At 43.7% G+C, this 12,951-nt stretch overlaps 1 protein-coding gene across 1 annotated transcript in view; it reads left to right on the forward strand.

The window, feature by feature from the left end:
* Positions 1–12,951, forward strand: part of ano11 (anoctamin 11) — a 34,984-nt gene that overhangs the window by 6,339 nt on the left and 15,694 nt on the right. The window contains 1 exon segment of the mRNA XM_070447733.1: positions 7,757–7,846. Coding sequence (XP_070303834.1) covers positions 7,757–7,846 — 90 coding nt within the window.

Genomic DNA, 12,951 nt, shown 5'->3' on the forward strand with positions numbered 1-12,951 from the left:
TCTTGTTCATTAAGTTCATATTTATATCCAAAAACCTCAGTTTACATTGGTGCCATGTTCAGAAATGCCTACAAAATATCGGAGAAATTGCAGAGAGCCACCGTCAAATAACAGAAATACTCATCATAAACTTTGATGAAGATACATGTTTTCATAGAATTAAAGATACACTTGTTCTTTAATGCAACCGCTGTGTCAGATTTCCAAAAGCTTTACCTCAAACACATATTAAAATAATCTGAAAAACAGCCACAAAAGGAAGCCATACAGTTACCCGCCAAATTGTGCAGTCACAAACTCATAAAAACATTATAAATCTTCACTTACCTTTGCTGATCTTCGTCGGAATGCACTCCCAGGACTCCCACTTCCACAAGAAATGTTCGTTTTGTTCGGTAATGTCCATCATTTATGTCCAAATAGCTATTTTGTGTTATCGTGTTTGGTAAACAAATCCAAAGTCAGGAAGCGCGTTCACTAAAAGCAGACGAAATGTCCAAAAGTTCATAACAGTCAGTAGAAACATGTCAAACGATGTATTGAATCAACTTTAGAATGTTTTTAACATAAATCTTGATAACGTTCCAACCGGAGAATTACTTGACTTCAGATGAGCGATGAAACAGAGCTCCCTCTCATGTGAACGCACATGGTCAAAGCATGGTCAGGTCATGGTAGACCTGACTAATTCCCCTCTCCTTCGGCCCCACTTCACAGTAGAGGCATCAGACAAGGTTCTACAGACTGTTGACATCTAGTGGAAGCCGTAGGAAGTGAACCTCATCCATATCTCGCTGTGATTTCAATAGGATCTTGTTGAAAATCGACCAGCCTCAGAATTCCAATTCCTGTTTGGATTTTTCTCAGGTTTTTGCCTGCCATATGAGTTCTGTTATACTCAGCAATAATTCAACCAGTTTTAAGAACTTCAGAGTGTTTTCTATCCATTACTAATAATACTATGCAATTTTTTAGCATCTATGACTGAGGAGCAGGCCGTTTACTCTGGACCTCTGTGCACCTTTCATCCAAGCTACTCAATACTGCCCCTGCAGCCATAAGAAGATAAAGATAGGGATTCTAAAGATCCAATAACATAGCGAAGGAAGAAAGCATTGAGTCTCTTACAGGCACAAGACATTAGTGTAACTCTTCATGTTCATTGTGGATTAGTATATCAATCACTGTACTGTATAAAAGCACAGAGAGCCTCTGGTATATCCTCTGTAGCAAGCAATCAAGGGATAATAATAATTCAAATGTGTCTGATATCGCACTCATTTACTACTTTTGAGTGGTGAATTGTGTATGTGATTCTGTACCTGACTGTCACAGCAAGGAGATCTGTAGCAGTGGGAACAGCTACCTGATGTGTCCTCTGTAAGACCTGCAAGCCCTGGAACTTGTCTGAGATCTGCCCCTGGCTAAGGTACTGTACTGTTTATATTTAGACCTAGGTCTCCTTTACAAATGTGCCCTGTATATGCCCAAACTATAACTATATATAAAACATCAAATCACCCAGAAAAACAGTTACATTCCTCCACAAATGAGTCCCCATCAATACTCTAAATTGCCCAAACGGAACCAGAACATCAAGATGAAATGTATTTAGAATTTTGTTCCAGGAATACGGTGCATTAAAACTAAAAGCAGATCTACCTAGCTCGGTGGAGACCCAAGGAACCTCGAGTTATCCAATCCTGTGAACTGGTTAGCAACTCTGTGTCTATACTTCAACAGCAAAGTTAGATAAGACAGAATTTATGAAGTAGGCTAGTAAACAAAAAGGGAGTAATGTACGATCTATGGGTCTTTAGCGAAGTCCAGCCAACCTTTTGATACAGGATGCAGTGATGATGTTCAAAAACTGTCACCTGTCAACAAAACCAAGGGCACTATGGTGATGGCATCCAAAGGTTTAAGCAGCTGCCCTTTTAATAATAATATAACCATAATCAAGAACAGATAAAAAGGTTGACTGAATAATCTGCTTCCTACTACTTAGAGAAAGGCACAATCTGTTTCTGTAGAAAAATAACTACTTTAAATCTTAGCTTCTTAACCAGCTCATCTGTTTTATAAATGTCAAATCCATATCAATCCAAATGCCTATAGTATTTATATTTACAGAAACACGTTCGATTGGAGAAACCATCTAATGACTAGTAGTAATGTAGTTCATCTTTACATTCTTACGAGAGTTTGAAAACAACATGTATTTTGTTTTGCCTGTATTAACCTCTAATTCCTCCAAACCCGGATCCGGGAGCATCCCCCACAGTAAAAAAGCTGACTAGCATAGCCTAGCATAGCGTCACAAGTAAATACTAGCATCTAAATATCATTAATCACAAGTCCAAGACACCAGATGAAAGATACACATCTTGTGAATCCAGCCATCATTTCTGATTTTTAAAATGTTTTACAGGGAAGACACAATATGTAAATCTATTAGCTAACCACGTTAGCAAAAGACACCACTTTTTTTACTCCACCAGTTTTTTACTCCATCAGTAGCCATCACTAATTCGACCAAATAAAGATATAAATAGCCACTAACCAAGAAACAACTTCATAAGATGACAGTCTGATAACATATTTATTGTATAAGCATATGTTTTTTTTAGAAAAATGTGCATATTTCAGGTTAAGTCACAGTTTACCTTGCAGCTGCAATCTGAAATAGTGCCGAAGCTGCCAGAATAATTACAGAGACCAAACGTCAAATACCTAATTACCAGTGGCGTGCCGTGGGCCTGGGGCCTTCAGTGAGGTACTACACAGTCCCACCCGAATTAATCCACCTCTTATTACCATCATTATGATGCCATGGCTCTAGACACTATACATTTAGAAGAAACGCAGTATAACCAGGCGTTGCGTCACCTTGAATTTGACAAATTAACATTTTTGGGTAAACAGTGTTTAACAGACAACTCAAGTTTGCAAAGCCAGTGTGGCTCCAAACACCAAATCGATCACTTGCAACTAATAGGCATTCCCAGCAGTACAGTTTGCAGTGCTTTCTCGGAGCTGTGAGCCATTGACAGCGCTCGTAGTTGAAACTTTGAAAGTGGCGAGCGAACGAACCCCTTTCCCGCCTGTGACAGGCTTTGTGGCGTCGGGCGACCTCTCCTTACAATGTCTAACTTTTCTTGAAAAGTTCGCTTGAGAAATGGCGTTATAATTATTCCTCGACCAAATCGTATCTTCTCCTCTTCCGCCATTGTGGGTTGAAAAAACAGCTTAGTAGAACGCGAATTAATTTCGTTTATCAAATTCAAGTTTTCCTAGATCTGCATAGACCTGCCCATAGGACCTGCCTCTCAATTTGGTAATCCAATAAAAAGAGTGCACCACTACGCCTGCTAGCTGGCTCCTGTGTAACACTGGAGCCAGCCAGCAGGCGTACAATAGCCAACTCTAAAGCTGATTGGTTGACACAAATTTTTATTTCCATTCACTATAAGCTACAAGCGCCCGCACTGTTGATTCTGAAGGCCTGAGGGCAGATTTTAGACCCCTGGCAACACATGATGGCTGAATATGATTGGATAAAAGATCTAACATAAAGACCAGCCCTCCAAATCTCAACCTGGGGCTGGAAGCAGTGCAACCAAGAGGAAAAGCTATGAAATGAAGAGTATAACTCTTACTCTGGGGAATAATTTAATACATATTTGTGGGAAAATATATTTAAAAAAAATTATATTCTGATGATGTTTAGGCCAGCAGAGAAGGCCTTGCAGGCCCTGACGGCCCACCACTGCTAATCTACAAAACATTTCTGAAAAATACACAGCGTACAGCAAATGAAAGCCCAACATCTTGTGAATCCAGCCAATATGTCAGATTTTTTAAGTGTTTTACAGCGAAAACACAATATAGCATTATATTAGCTTAGCACAATGCCAGAAACACAAGCAATTTACCAGCAGCACAGGTTAGCGATCGTAACCAATACAGCAAAAGATTATAATTTTTGACTAACCTTGATATACTTCGTCAGATGACAGTCCTGTAACATCATATTACACAATGCATATAGGTTTTGTTCGAAAATGTGCATATTTAGCAGCACAAATCGTGGTTATACAATGTGATCAGTGGCAACAGGTCATGCATTCTGGCCGGCGCCATCTTGGAAAGGCACCTAAGTTTACGATTATTTATCGATTAGATTGACTAAAATACAGGTTGGACAGCAAATGAAAGATGCATTAGTTATTAATGCAACCGCTGAGTTAGATTTTTTAAATTAACGTTACTAGACATACAGTGTGCGTTACAGCCAGACAAGTGCCGCAATAATGGCGGAAAATCGCGTTTACATTTTTTCCACATAAATACGGAATAACATCATAAATAGCTCTTACTTTTGGACGAGCTTCCATCAGAATCTTGGCCAAGGTGTCCTTTGTCCAAAATAATCGTTGCTTGGTTGTAAAACGTCGTCTCAACTTCGGAATTAGCAGCTAACAATAGCTATGTGCCACAACATGCCCAAATCCCCAAAACGCAATACTAAGGAAATTCCGAAATATAGCAATATACTCGCGATAAACTGATATAACTCGGTTTAAAATAACTTCGTTATGATGTTTCTAACACCTATATCGAATTAAATTACAGACGGATATAGCTCAGGCGGGTGCAGTTCATGTCGACCCATAGGATACATACAGAGCTTTAAACTGATCTGAGAACAGAGCCTCGTTTTCAGACCTTCGCAGTTCCTGTCATGAATTTCGCTGCCGAAAGAGTTCTGGTTCACCCACAGACATAATTCAAACGGTTTTAGAAACTAGAGATTGTTTTCTATCCAATAGTAATAATAATATGCATATTGTACGAGCAAGAATTGAGTACGAGGCAGTTTAATTTGGGAACGATAAATGTCCAAGTTGAAACAGCACCCCCTGTAGTGTCAAGYGGTTTTTAAGCACAGGTTTTAAATCAAAAAGGGATTCCTGCATAGCTATAAAATCTGACTGTGTAAGGACCGACGCCAGAGACAAGAAGCAGGTACGGGGGAGTCAACATTTAATGAAGAACAAACAAGACAGGCACAGTGTCAGTACACGGGCAAAACAACGACATTCGACAATCAATGCAGCAGCGGGGAACAGAGATGGGGAACTGACATATAGGGGAGGTAATAAACAGGTGATTGAGTCCAATAATACGCTGATGCGCGTGACGTGGAAAGGCAGGTGTGCGAAATGATGGTGGCAGGAGTGCGTAATGCTGAGGAGCCTGCAGAGGGGAACAGCGAGAGCAGGCATGACGGACTGTAGTTTTGACACATCCCGATCAACAGTCGGGGCAAAAGCATACATAATAGTATCATCCGCATATAGATTAAGTTTACAATTTTTAACAAATTGACGGATGGTGTTTAAATAGTGAAGATAGTGTACCACTTTTTGGGACCTACTATCATTGTGAATAAGCTTAGAAGTTCTTACAAAGATGGATGCCGCTGAAATAAAATGGTGATTAAATACCTCAATTGATTGCATTCTTTTCGTAATTATGCCAACTAATTTGTTGTGGCAGAGAGGAGGAAGTAGAACCCATCAGGAATTTGACAGTTTTCCTGAATTTAGCAGGGTTCCCATTACAATCCGAAAGACCGGTTACATAATCAGATTTTAGACTTTTAGATTTTTCTTACACAATGACTCCTCAGTTGCTTAAAGCATGCCAGTCCAGGCCTAAGCTTGTGTTCCTGACCTTGACCCAAGCATCGTCTCTTTTATGAATGACTTCTGATAATTCCGAAGTGTACCAGTCATTCGATCTACATTTAACCCTCCATTTTTTGAAGGGAGCATGATTATCCAAAAATAGTATTGAAGACATCTGCAAAAAGGCTCAAAGATAAATCAGGTTCAGGGATAGGAAATACAATCAAGGTCAATAAAATAAAGATAATGTAAAAAAGCCTGTTCACTGAAGTTTTTAAAGTTCCTCTTTGATGTGACAAGGCTTAGTTTTTTTGTATTCTCACATCTCTGACACAAACAACTGGGCAATAATCACTAATGTCTTGGGTGAAGACACCAGTAGAAACATAATTTTCTGGTGTATTCGTTAGGATAAGATCAATCAGAGTTGACTTTGAAGGATCTTTAGGGTTGGGCAGTGTAGGCTTAGTCACCAGCTGGGTTAGGTTTAGATAATTACACATCGTTTAGATTGGGATTTTCTGGCTTCAGACAGACAATCATAATTTAGGTCACCCAAGGTAATAACTTCTGATTTAATAAACTAGTTAACTCCTCGAGTGCATAAAGGTTAGCGGTGGGAGGATGTTAGACCCCTATAACAGTTAGATTTTTCCCCAGACAAAGGCTTAAATATAGCAGCAAAACTATTTGGGGAAGGGAAATGGTTTTCAGTATAGAGACAGCGAAATGTTTGTCAGCTCTGAACACATTATAACACTCAATATAAAATATCAGAGTTCAGAATGTCCCCAGAGATCCAAGTTTCAGTCAATACCAGAATGTCCGGATTCATCTGCATAGCCCAGATTTTGATGTAATCCAGTTTAGGAAGTAAGCTCCTAATGTTCAGATGCATCAATCCAACTCAAACAAGCTATATTTAATAGGAAGTTGTTACGCACGCCTCTGAGAAGAGGGAACGCTACAACCCAACTCTCTGTGAAGTGCAAGAGGTATGAACTGTAGGTGGGAGAAAGGACGACAAAGGCAGAATTTACCGTTTACTAGGATTTATTTCCTACACGGTAATATGGGGAAAAGGGGCTGGGCGGAACCAAAGCAAAGAAAGTAAATATCAAAGCTCCCCCTCTCCTATCTAACCTGCCTACTCACTTAACTTACCTAACTTAACACCACCTGGTGCCCTAAACCAAAATACAGGGGGTGGTCCGCCCAGGTCTTACCTAGTGTGCCTAGACAATGAATATACTACGGGTATATGTATGCCCGCGGGACCTCTTGCCTAAGCATCCCTAAAGTGCCCTTCCCTTTCCCCCTGGGAACAAATGAAACAGATAATAATTATTAACAATTTCACAAACACTTTACAACAAAACTGAGTAAACTAACTTAGGCCACTAAAGAACAACAACTAACATAGTAAATTAACCCAAAGCATCAGCCTTCTCTCTCTCTCTCTCTCCTCTCCTCTCTCTCTTTCTCTCTCTCTCTCTCTCTTCTCTTCTCTTCTCCTTCCTCTCTCTCTCTCTTCTCTCTCTCTCTCTCTCTCTCTCTCTCTTCTCTCTCTCTCTCCCTTCTCTCTCTCTCTCTCTCTCTCTCTCTGTCTCTCTCTCTCCTCTCTCTCTCTCTCCTCTCTCTCTCTCGTCTCTCTCTCTCCTCTCTCTCTCTCTCTCTCTCTTCTCTCTCTCTCTCTCACTCTCTCTCTCTCTCTCTCTCTCTCTCTCTCTCTCTCTCTCCTCTCTCTCTCTCTCTCTCTCTCTCTCTCTTCTCTCTCTCTCTCTCTCTCTCTCTCTTCTCTCTCTCTCTACTCTCTCTCTCTCTCTCTCTTCTCTCTTCTCTCTCTTCTCTCTCTCTCCTCTCTCTCTCTCTCTCTCTCTCTCTCTCTCTCTCTCTCTCTCTCTCTCTCTCTTCTCTCTCTCTCTCTCTCTCTCCTCCTCCCCCCCGAACAAACCTGGCTTTTATAGCTTCAGGTGGGCCCAATCAGTGATTAGCGAGTCAGCTGCTTCTTGACGAGGCGGTGGGGTCAGCTCTCCAATTATCAATTGGGGCCGACCAATCAGCTGCCTGGGGAGACTTCCAGGAAGCCATCTCCTGAAACACACACACTCAAATACAACACAGAAACTGGGGAACGTAACAGAAGTAACAAGGTATGAGTGACTGTCTGATGTGCTTATCTAAATCTTTTCAGAATACATACATTCACCTCTATGCCAAATGTGTTGCTTTTATCACATTAATGAACAATCGTTATGGATATTTTAGCTTAGCCGTTCCACTACTAATAAATCCATAGATGGCAGGCCGTTGTGTGTAGGGTGCCGTCTCTGTGGTCACTAAAGAGCCCATAGCACTTATCAGAAGAGTAGGGGTGTTAACCCCGGTGTCCTGGCTAAATTCCCAATCTGACCTAATCACCTAATCATCCCCAGCTTCCAATCGGCTCATTCATCTGCCCTCCTCTCCTCTGTAACTATTCCACGGGTTGTTGCTTTAAATTAGAATGTGTTCTCAATCAACTTACCTGGTAAAATAAAAAATGTAAATACATGTGGTGTGTCTGTGTTGGCAGGTGGGCTACCTGTTTGACCACCCCTAGACAGTCTTCTTCAGTGTGTTCATGTCGTTCTGGGCAGTCACCTTCCTGGAGTACTGAAAACGCAAGATGGCTACCCTGGTTCACCACTGGGACTGCATGGACTTCCAAGAGGAGAGGGTCTGGATTAGAGCCAATTCATTAAAGGACTTTCATTCATTTCAATTTCTATACTTTTGTAATTCTGTGATGTGTTACCATACATACTGTAAAAACAGAGCTCAGCGGTTAGCGGTCATCAGCTAACTTTAGCCTGGTCAACTCCTGCTAGTCTGCACAGCATGTTTCAACCCAGAGCTTACCGGACTGCTCTTTCTCCATCTCCGGTTTCCTACCGCAAGCTCTGAACCTTTTCACCTGGATCATCGCAGCTACCTAGCTGCTATCCGTGTGGCTACCCACCTGGCTAACGTCTCTGTCCCGAAGCAAGCACCAGTGAGCCTGGAACTAGCCTCGTGCTAGGCCCAGCCCCCGGCTAGCTTAAGAGGTCCATCAGCCACTCCTTGGGCTACAATACATATTTTGCCAATTGGCCCGGACCCCTTTTACTGCCGACATGGAGCCCTGCCGATTCCACCACGACTGGTCTGCCGACGTAATCCGCCCGAGGGGTGTCAACAGGCTCCTCCGTCGCGACGTTCCCTGAAGGCCCATCCGCTAGCCGCGGCCCGCTAGCTGTCTAGAGCATATCGGACTGCTAGCTGAAGAGGACCATCAGCCAATTTCTTGGGCTACAATACCTATTTTGCCAATTGGCCTGGACCCTTTTACTGCCTGGTTCCCCTCTCTCCACTGGGATTCTCTGCCTCTAACCCTATTACAGGGGCTGAGTCACTAGCTTACTGGTGCTCTTCCATGCCGTCCCTAGGAGGGGTGCGTCACTTGAGTGGGTTGAGTCACTGACGTGATCTTCCTTTCTGGGTTGGCGCCCCCCCTTGGGTTGTGCCGTGGCGGAGATCTATGTGGGCTATACTCGGCCTTGTCTCAGGATGGTAAGTTGGTGGTTGAAGATATCCCTCTAGTGGTGTGGGGATGTGCTTTGGCAAAGTGGGCGGGGTTATATCCTGCCTGTTTGGCTCTGTCCGGGTGTATCATCGGATGGGGCCACAGTGTCTCCTGACCCCTCCTGTCTCATCCTCCAGTATTTATGCTGCAGTAGTTTATGTTGTCGGGGGGCTAGGGTCAGTCTGTTGTATCTGGAGTACTTCTCCTGTCTTATCCGGTGTCCTGTGTGAATTTAGGTATGCTCTCTCTAATTCTTTCTTTCTCTCTCTCGGAGGACCTGAGCCCTAGAACCATGCCTCAGGACTACCCGGCATGATGACTCCTTGCTGTCCCCAGTCCACCTGGACGTGATGCTGTTCCAGTTTCAACTGTTCTGCCTGCGGCTATGGAACCCTGACCTGTTCACCGGACGTGCTACCTGTCCCAGACCTGCTGTTTTCAACTCTCTAGAGACAGCAGGAGCGGTAGAGATACTCTCAATGATCGGCTATGAAAAGCCAACTGACATTTACTCCTGATGTGCTGACATTTACTCCTGAGGTACTGTGATTATTATTATTTGACCATGCCGGTCATTTATGAACATTTGAACATCTTGGCCATGTTCTGTTATAATCTCCACCCGGCACAGCCAGAAGAGGACTGGCCACCCCTCATAGCCTGGTTCCTCTCTAGGTTTCTTCCTAGGTTTTGGCCTTTCTAGGGAGTTTTTCCTAGCCACCATGCTTCTACACCTGTATTGCTTGCTGWTTGGGCTTTTAGGCTGGGTTTCTGTACAGCACTTTGAGATATCAGCTGATGTAAGAAGGGCTATATAAATAAATTTGATTTGATACACGGAGCCCTGCCAATTCAACACGACTGGTCTGCCGACGTAACCGTCCGAGGGAGCTACAACAGACTTTCTTCCGTCGCGACGTCCCCCCTAAGGCCCTTCTGCTATCCCCGGCCCGCTAGCTGTCTGAATCGCCGTGTCTCATGCTCGCCTAGCCTCCAACTGGTCCCTATGATCAGTCGGCAACGCATGCCTCTCCCCAATGTCAATATGTCTTGTCCATTGCTGTTTTGGTTAGTGATTATTGTCTTATTTCACTGTAGAGACTCCAGCCCTGCCTAATATGCCTTAGTTAGCCCTTTTGTTTCACCTCCCACACATGCGGTGATCTCACATGTTCTAAATTATGTCTCTAGAGACACAACCTCTCTCATCGTCACGCAATGCCTAGGTTTACCTCCACTGTATTCACATCCTACCATACCCTTGTCTGTACATTATGCCTTGAATCTATTCTTCCACGCCCAGAAACCTGTTCCCTTTACTCTCTGTTCTGAACGCACTAGACGACCAGTCCTTATAGCTTTTAGCCGTACCCTTATCCTACTCTTCCTCTGGTCCTCTGYTGATGTAGAGGTTAATCCAGGCCCTGCAGTGCCTAGCTCCACTCCCATTCCCCAGGCGCTCTCATTTGTTGATTTCTGTAACCATAAAAGCCTTGGTTTCATGCATGTTAACATTAGAAGCCTCCTCCCTAAGTTTGTTTTACTCACTGCTTTAGCACACTCTGCCAACCCGGATGTCCTAGCCGTGTCTGAATCCTGGCTTAGAAAGGCCACCAAAAATGCTGAAATTTCCATCCCTAACTATAYCACTTTCCGACAAGATAGAACTGCCAAAGGGGGTGGACTTGCAATCTACTGCAATGACAGCCTGCAGAGTTCTGTCATACTATTCAGGTCTGTGCCCAAACAATTCGAGCTTCTACTTCTAAAAATCCACCTTTGCAGAAACAAGTCTCTCACTGTTGCCGCTTGTTATAGACCACCTTCTGTCCCCAGCTGTGCCCTGGACACCATATGTGAATTGATTGCCCCCCATCTATCTTCAAAGCTCGTACTGTTAGGTGACCTAAACTGGGACATGCTTAACACCCCGGCTGTCCTACAGTCTAAGCTAGATGCCCTCAATCTCACACAAATTATCAATGAACCTACCAGGTACAACCCCAAATCTGTAAACACGGGCACCCTCATAGATATCATCCTGACCAACCTGCCCTCTAAATACACCTCTGCTGTCTTCAACCAGGATCTCAGTGATCACTGCCTCATTGCCTGTGTCCGTAATGGGTCTGCGGTCAAGCGACCACCCCTCATCACTGTCAAACGCTCCCTAAAACACTTCAGCGAGCAGGTCTGACGTCCATTGGAGAATATAAGAGCCCTCCTCCCAGCTGCCCCCTGCACTGAAGGCTAGGAAACAACTGTCACCACCGATAAATTTTCACGAATAATTGAAAGAATTTGTCAATAAGCATTTTTCTTCGATAAACGGGTCTGCCAATGCTTTCCACCTGGCTACCCCTACCCCAGTCACCAACAGCCCTGCCCCCCCCACAGCAACTTGCCCAAACCTCCCCCATTTCTCCTTCACCACAATCCAGCATAGCTGATGTTCTGAAAGAGTTGCCAAAATCTGGACCCATTACAAATCAGCTGGGCTAGACAACTTCTGGATCCTTCTCTTTCTGGAAAAGAATCTGCGTCAGTGTTGCAACCCAGCCCATTACTAGCCTGTTCACCTCGTCTTTTCGTTGATCGTACTAAGATTCCCGCAAAGATTGGAAACGCTGCCGCGTCTTCAAGGGGGAGACACTTTCTACAAACCCAAACTGTTACAAAGACCTAATCTATTCTTACCCTGCCTTTCTAAAGGTCTTCGAAGCCAAGTTAACAAAAACAGATCATCCGACCATTTCGAATCCCAAAAAACAGAGCAACCGCCGAGCATGTTCGAATCCCCACGATTACCTTTCCTCCCCGCCTATGCAAATTGGTTTTCCCCCGAGCTGGGGTCATGGGTGCCACGCTCAGCCACGTCAAAGGTTCACTAAACGATATCATAACGCCATCGAATAACAAAAATACTGTGCGAGTTTATTCAAACGACCTGGCCAAAGGCTTTTCATCAAGCATCTTGGTTCTCTCTCTACAAACTAACTGCCTTCGCCTGGTTCAACAACAACTACTTCTCAGATAGAGTTCAGTGTGTCAAATCGGAGAGCCTGTTGTCCGACCTCTGGCAGTCTAAGGGGTGCCACAGGGTTCAATTCTCTGGCCGACTCTTTTTTACTCTGTAATAACATCAATGATGTCGCTCTTGCTGGCTGTGATTCTCTGTACCTCCAACCACTCTACAGCGAGTACCACACCACCTTCTGATATACTTCTGGCCCCTTCTTTGGACAATGACGGTGTTAACTAACCTACTCCAGACAGCTCAATACCCATACAACTCTCCTTCCCGTGCGCCTCACAACTGCTACTTAAAAATGCAAGTAAATACTAAATGCATGCTCTTCAACCGATCGCTGCCCGCCCATCCACGCTCACTACTCTGGACGGTTCTTCTGACTTAGAACATGTGGACAATTACAAATACCTAGGTGTCTGGTTAGAACTGTAAACTCATCCTTCCAGACTCACATTAAAGCATCTTCCAATCCAAAGTTAATCTAGAATTGGCTTCCTATTTTGCAAACAAAGCATCCTTCACTCATGCTGCCAAAACATTACCCTCGTAAAACTGACCATCCTAAACCGATCCTCACGCGACTTCGCGATGACATTTACAAAATAGCCTCTGAATACCTAACT

The sequence above is a fragment of the Salvelinus sp. IW2-2015 genome, linkage group LG17, assembly GCF_002910315.2.
Source record: "Salvelinus sp. IW2-2015 linkage group LG17, ASM291031v2, whole genome shotgun sequence".
NCBI lineage: Eukaryota > Metazoa > Chordata > Actinopteri > Salmoniformes > Salmonidae > Salvelinus > Salvelinus sp. IW2-2015.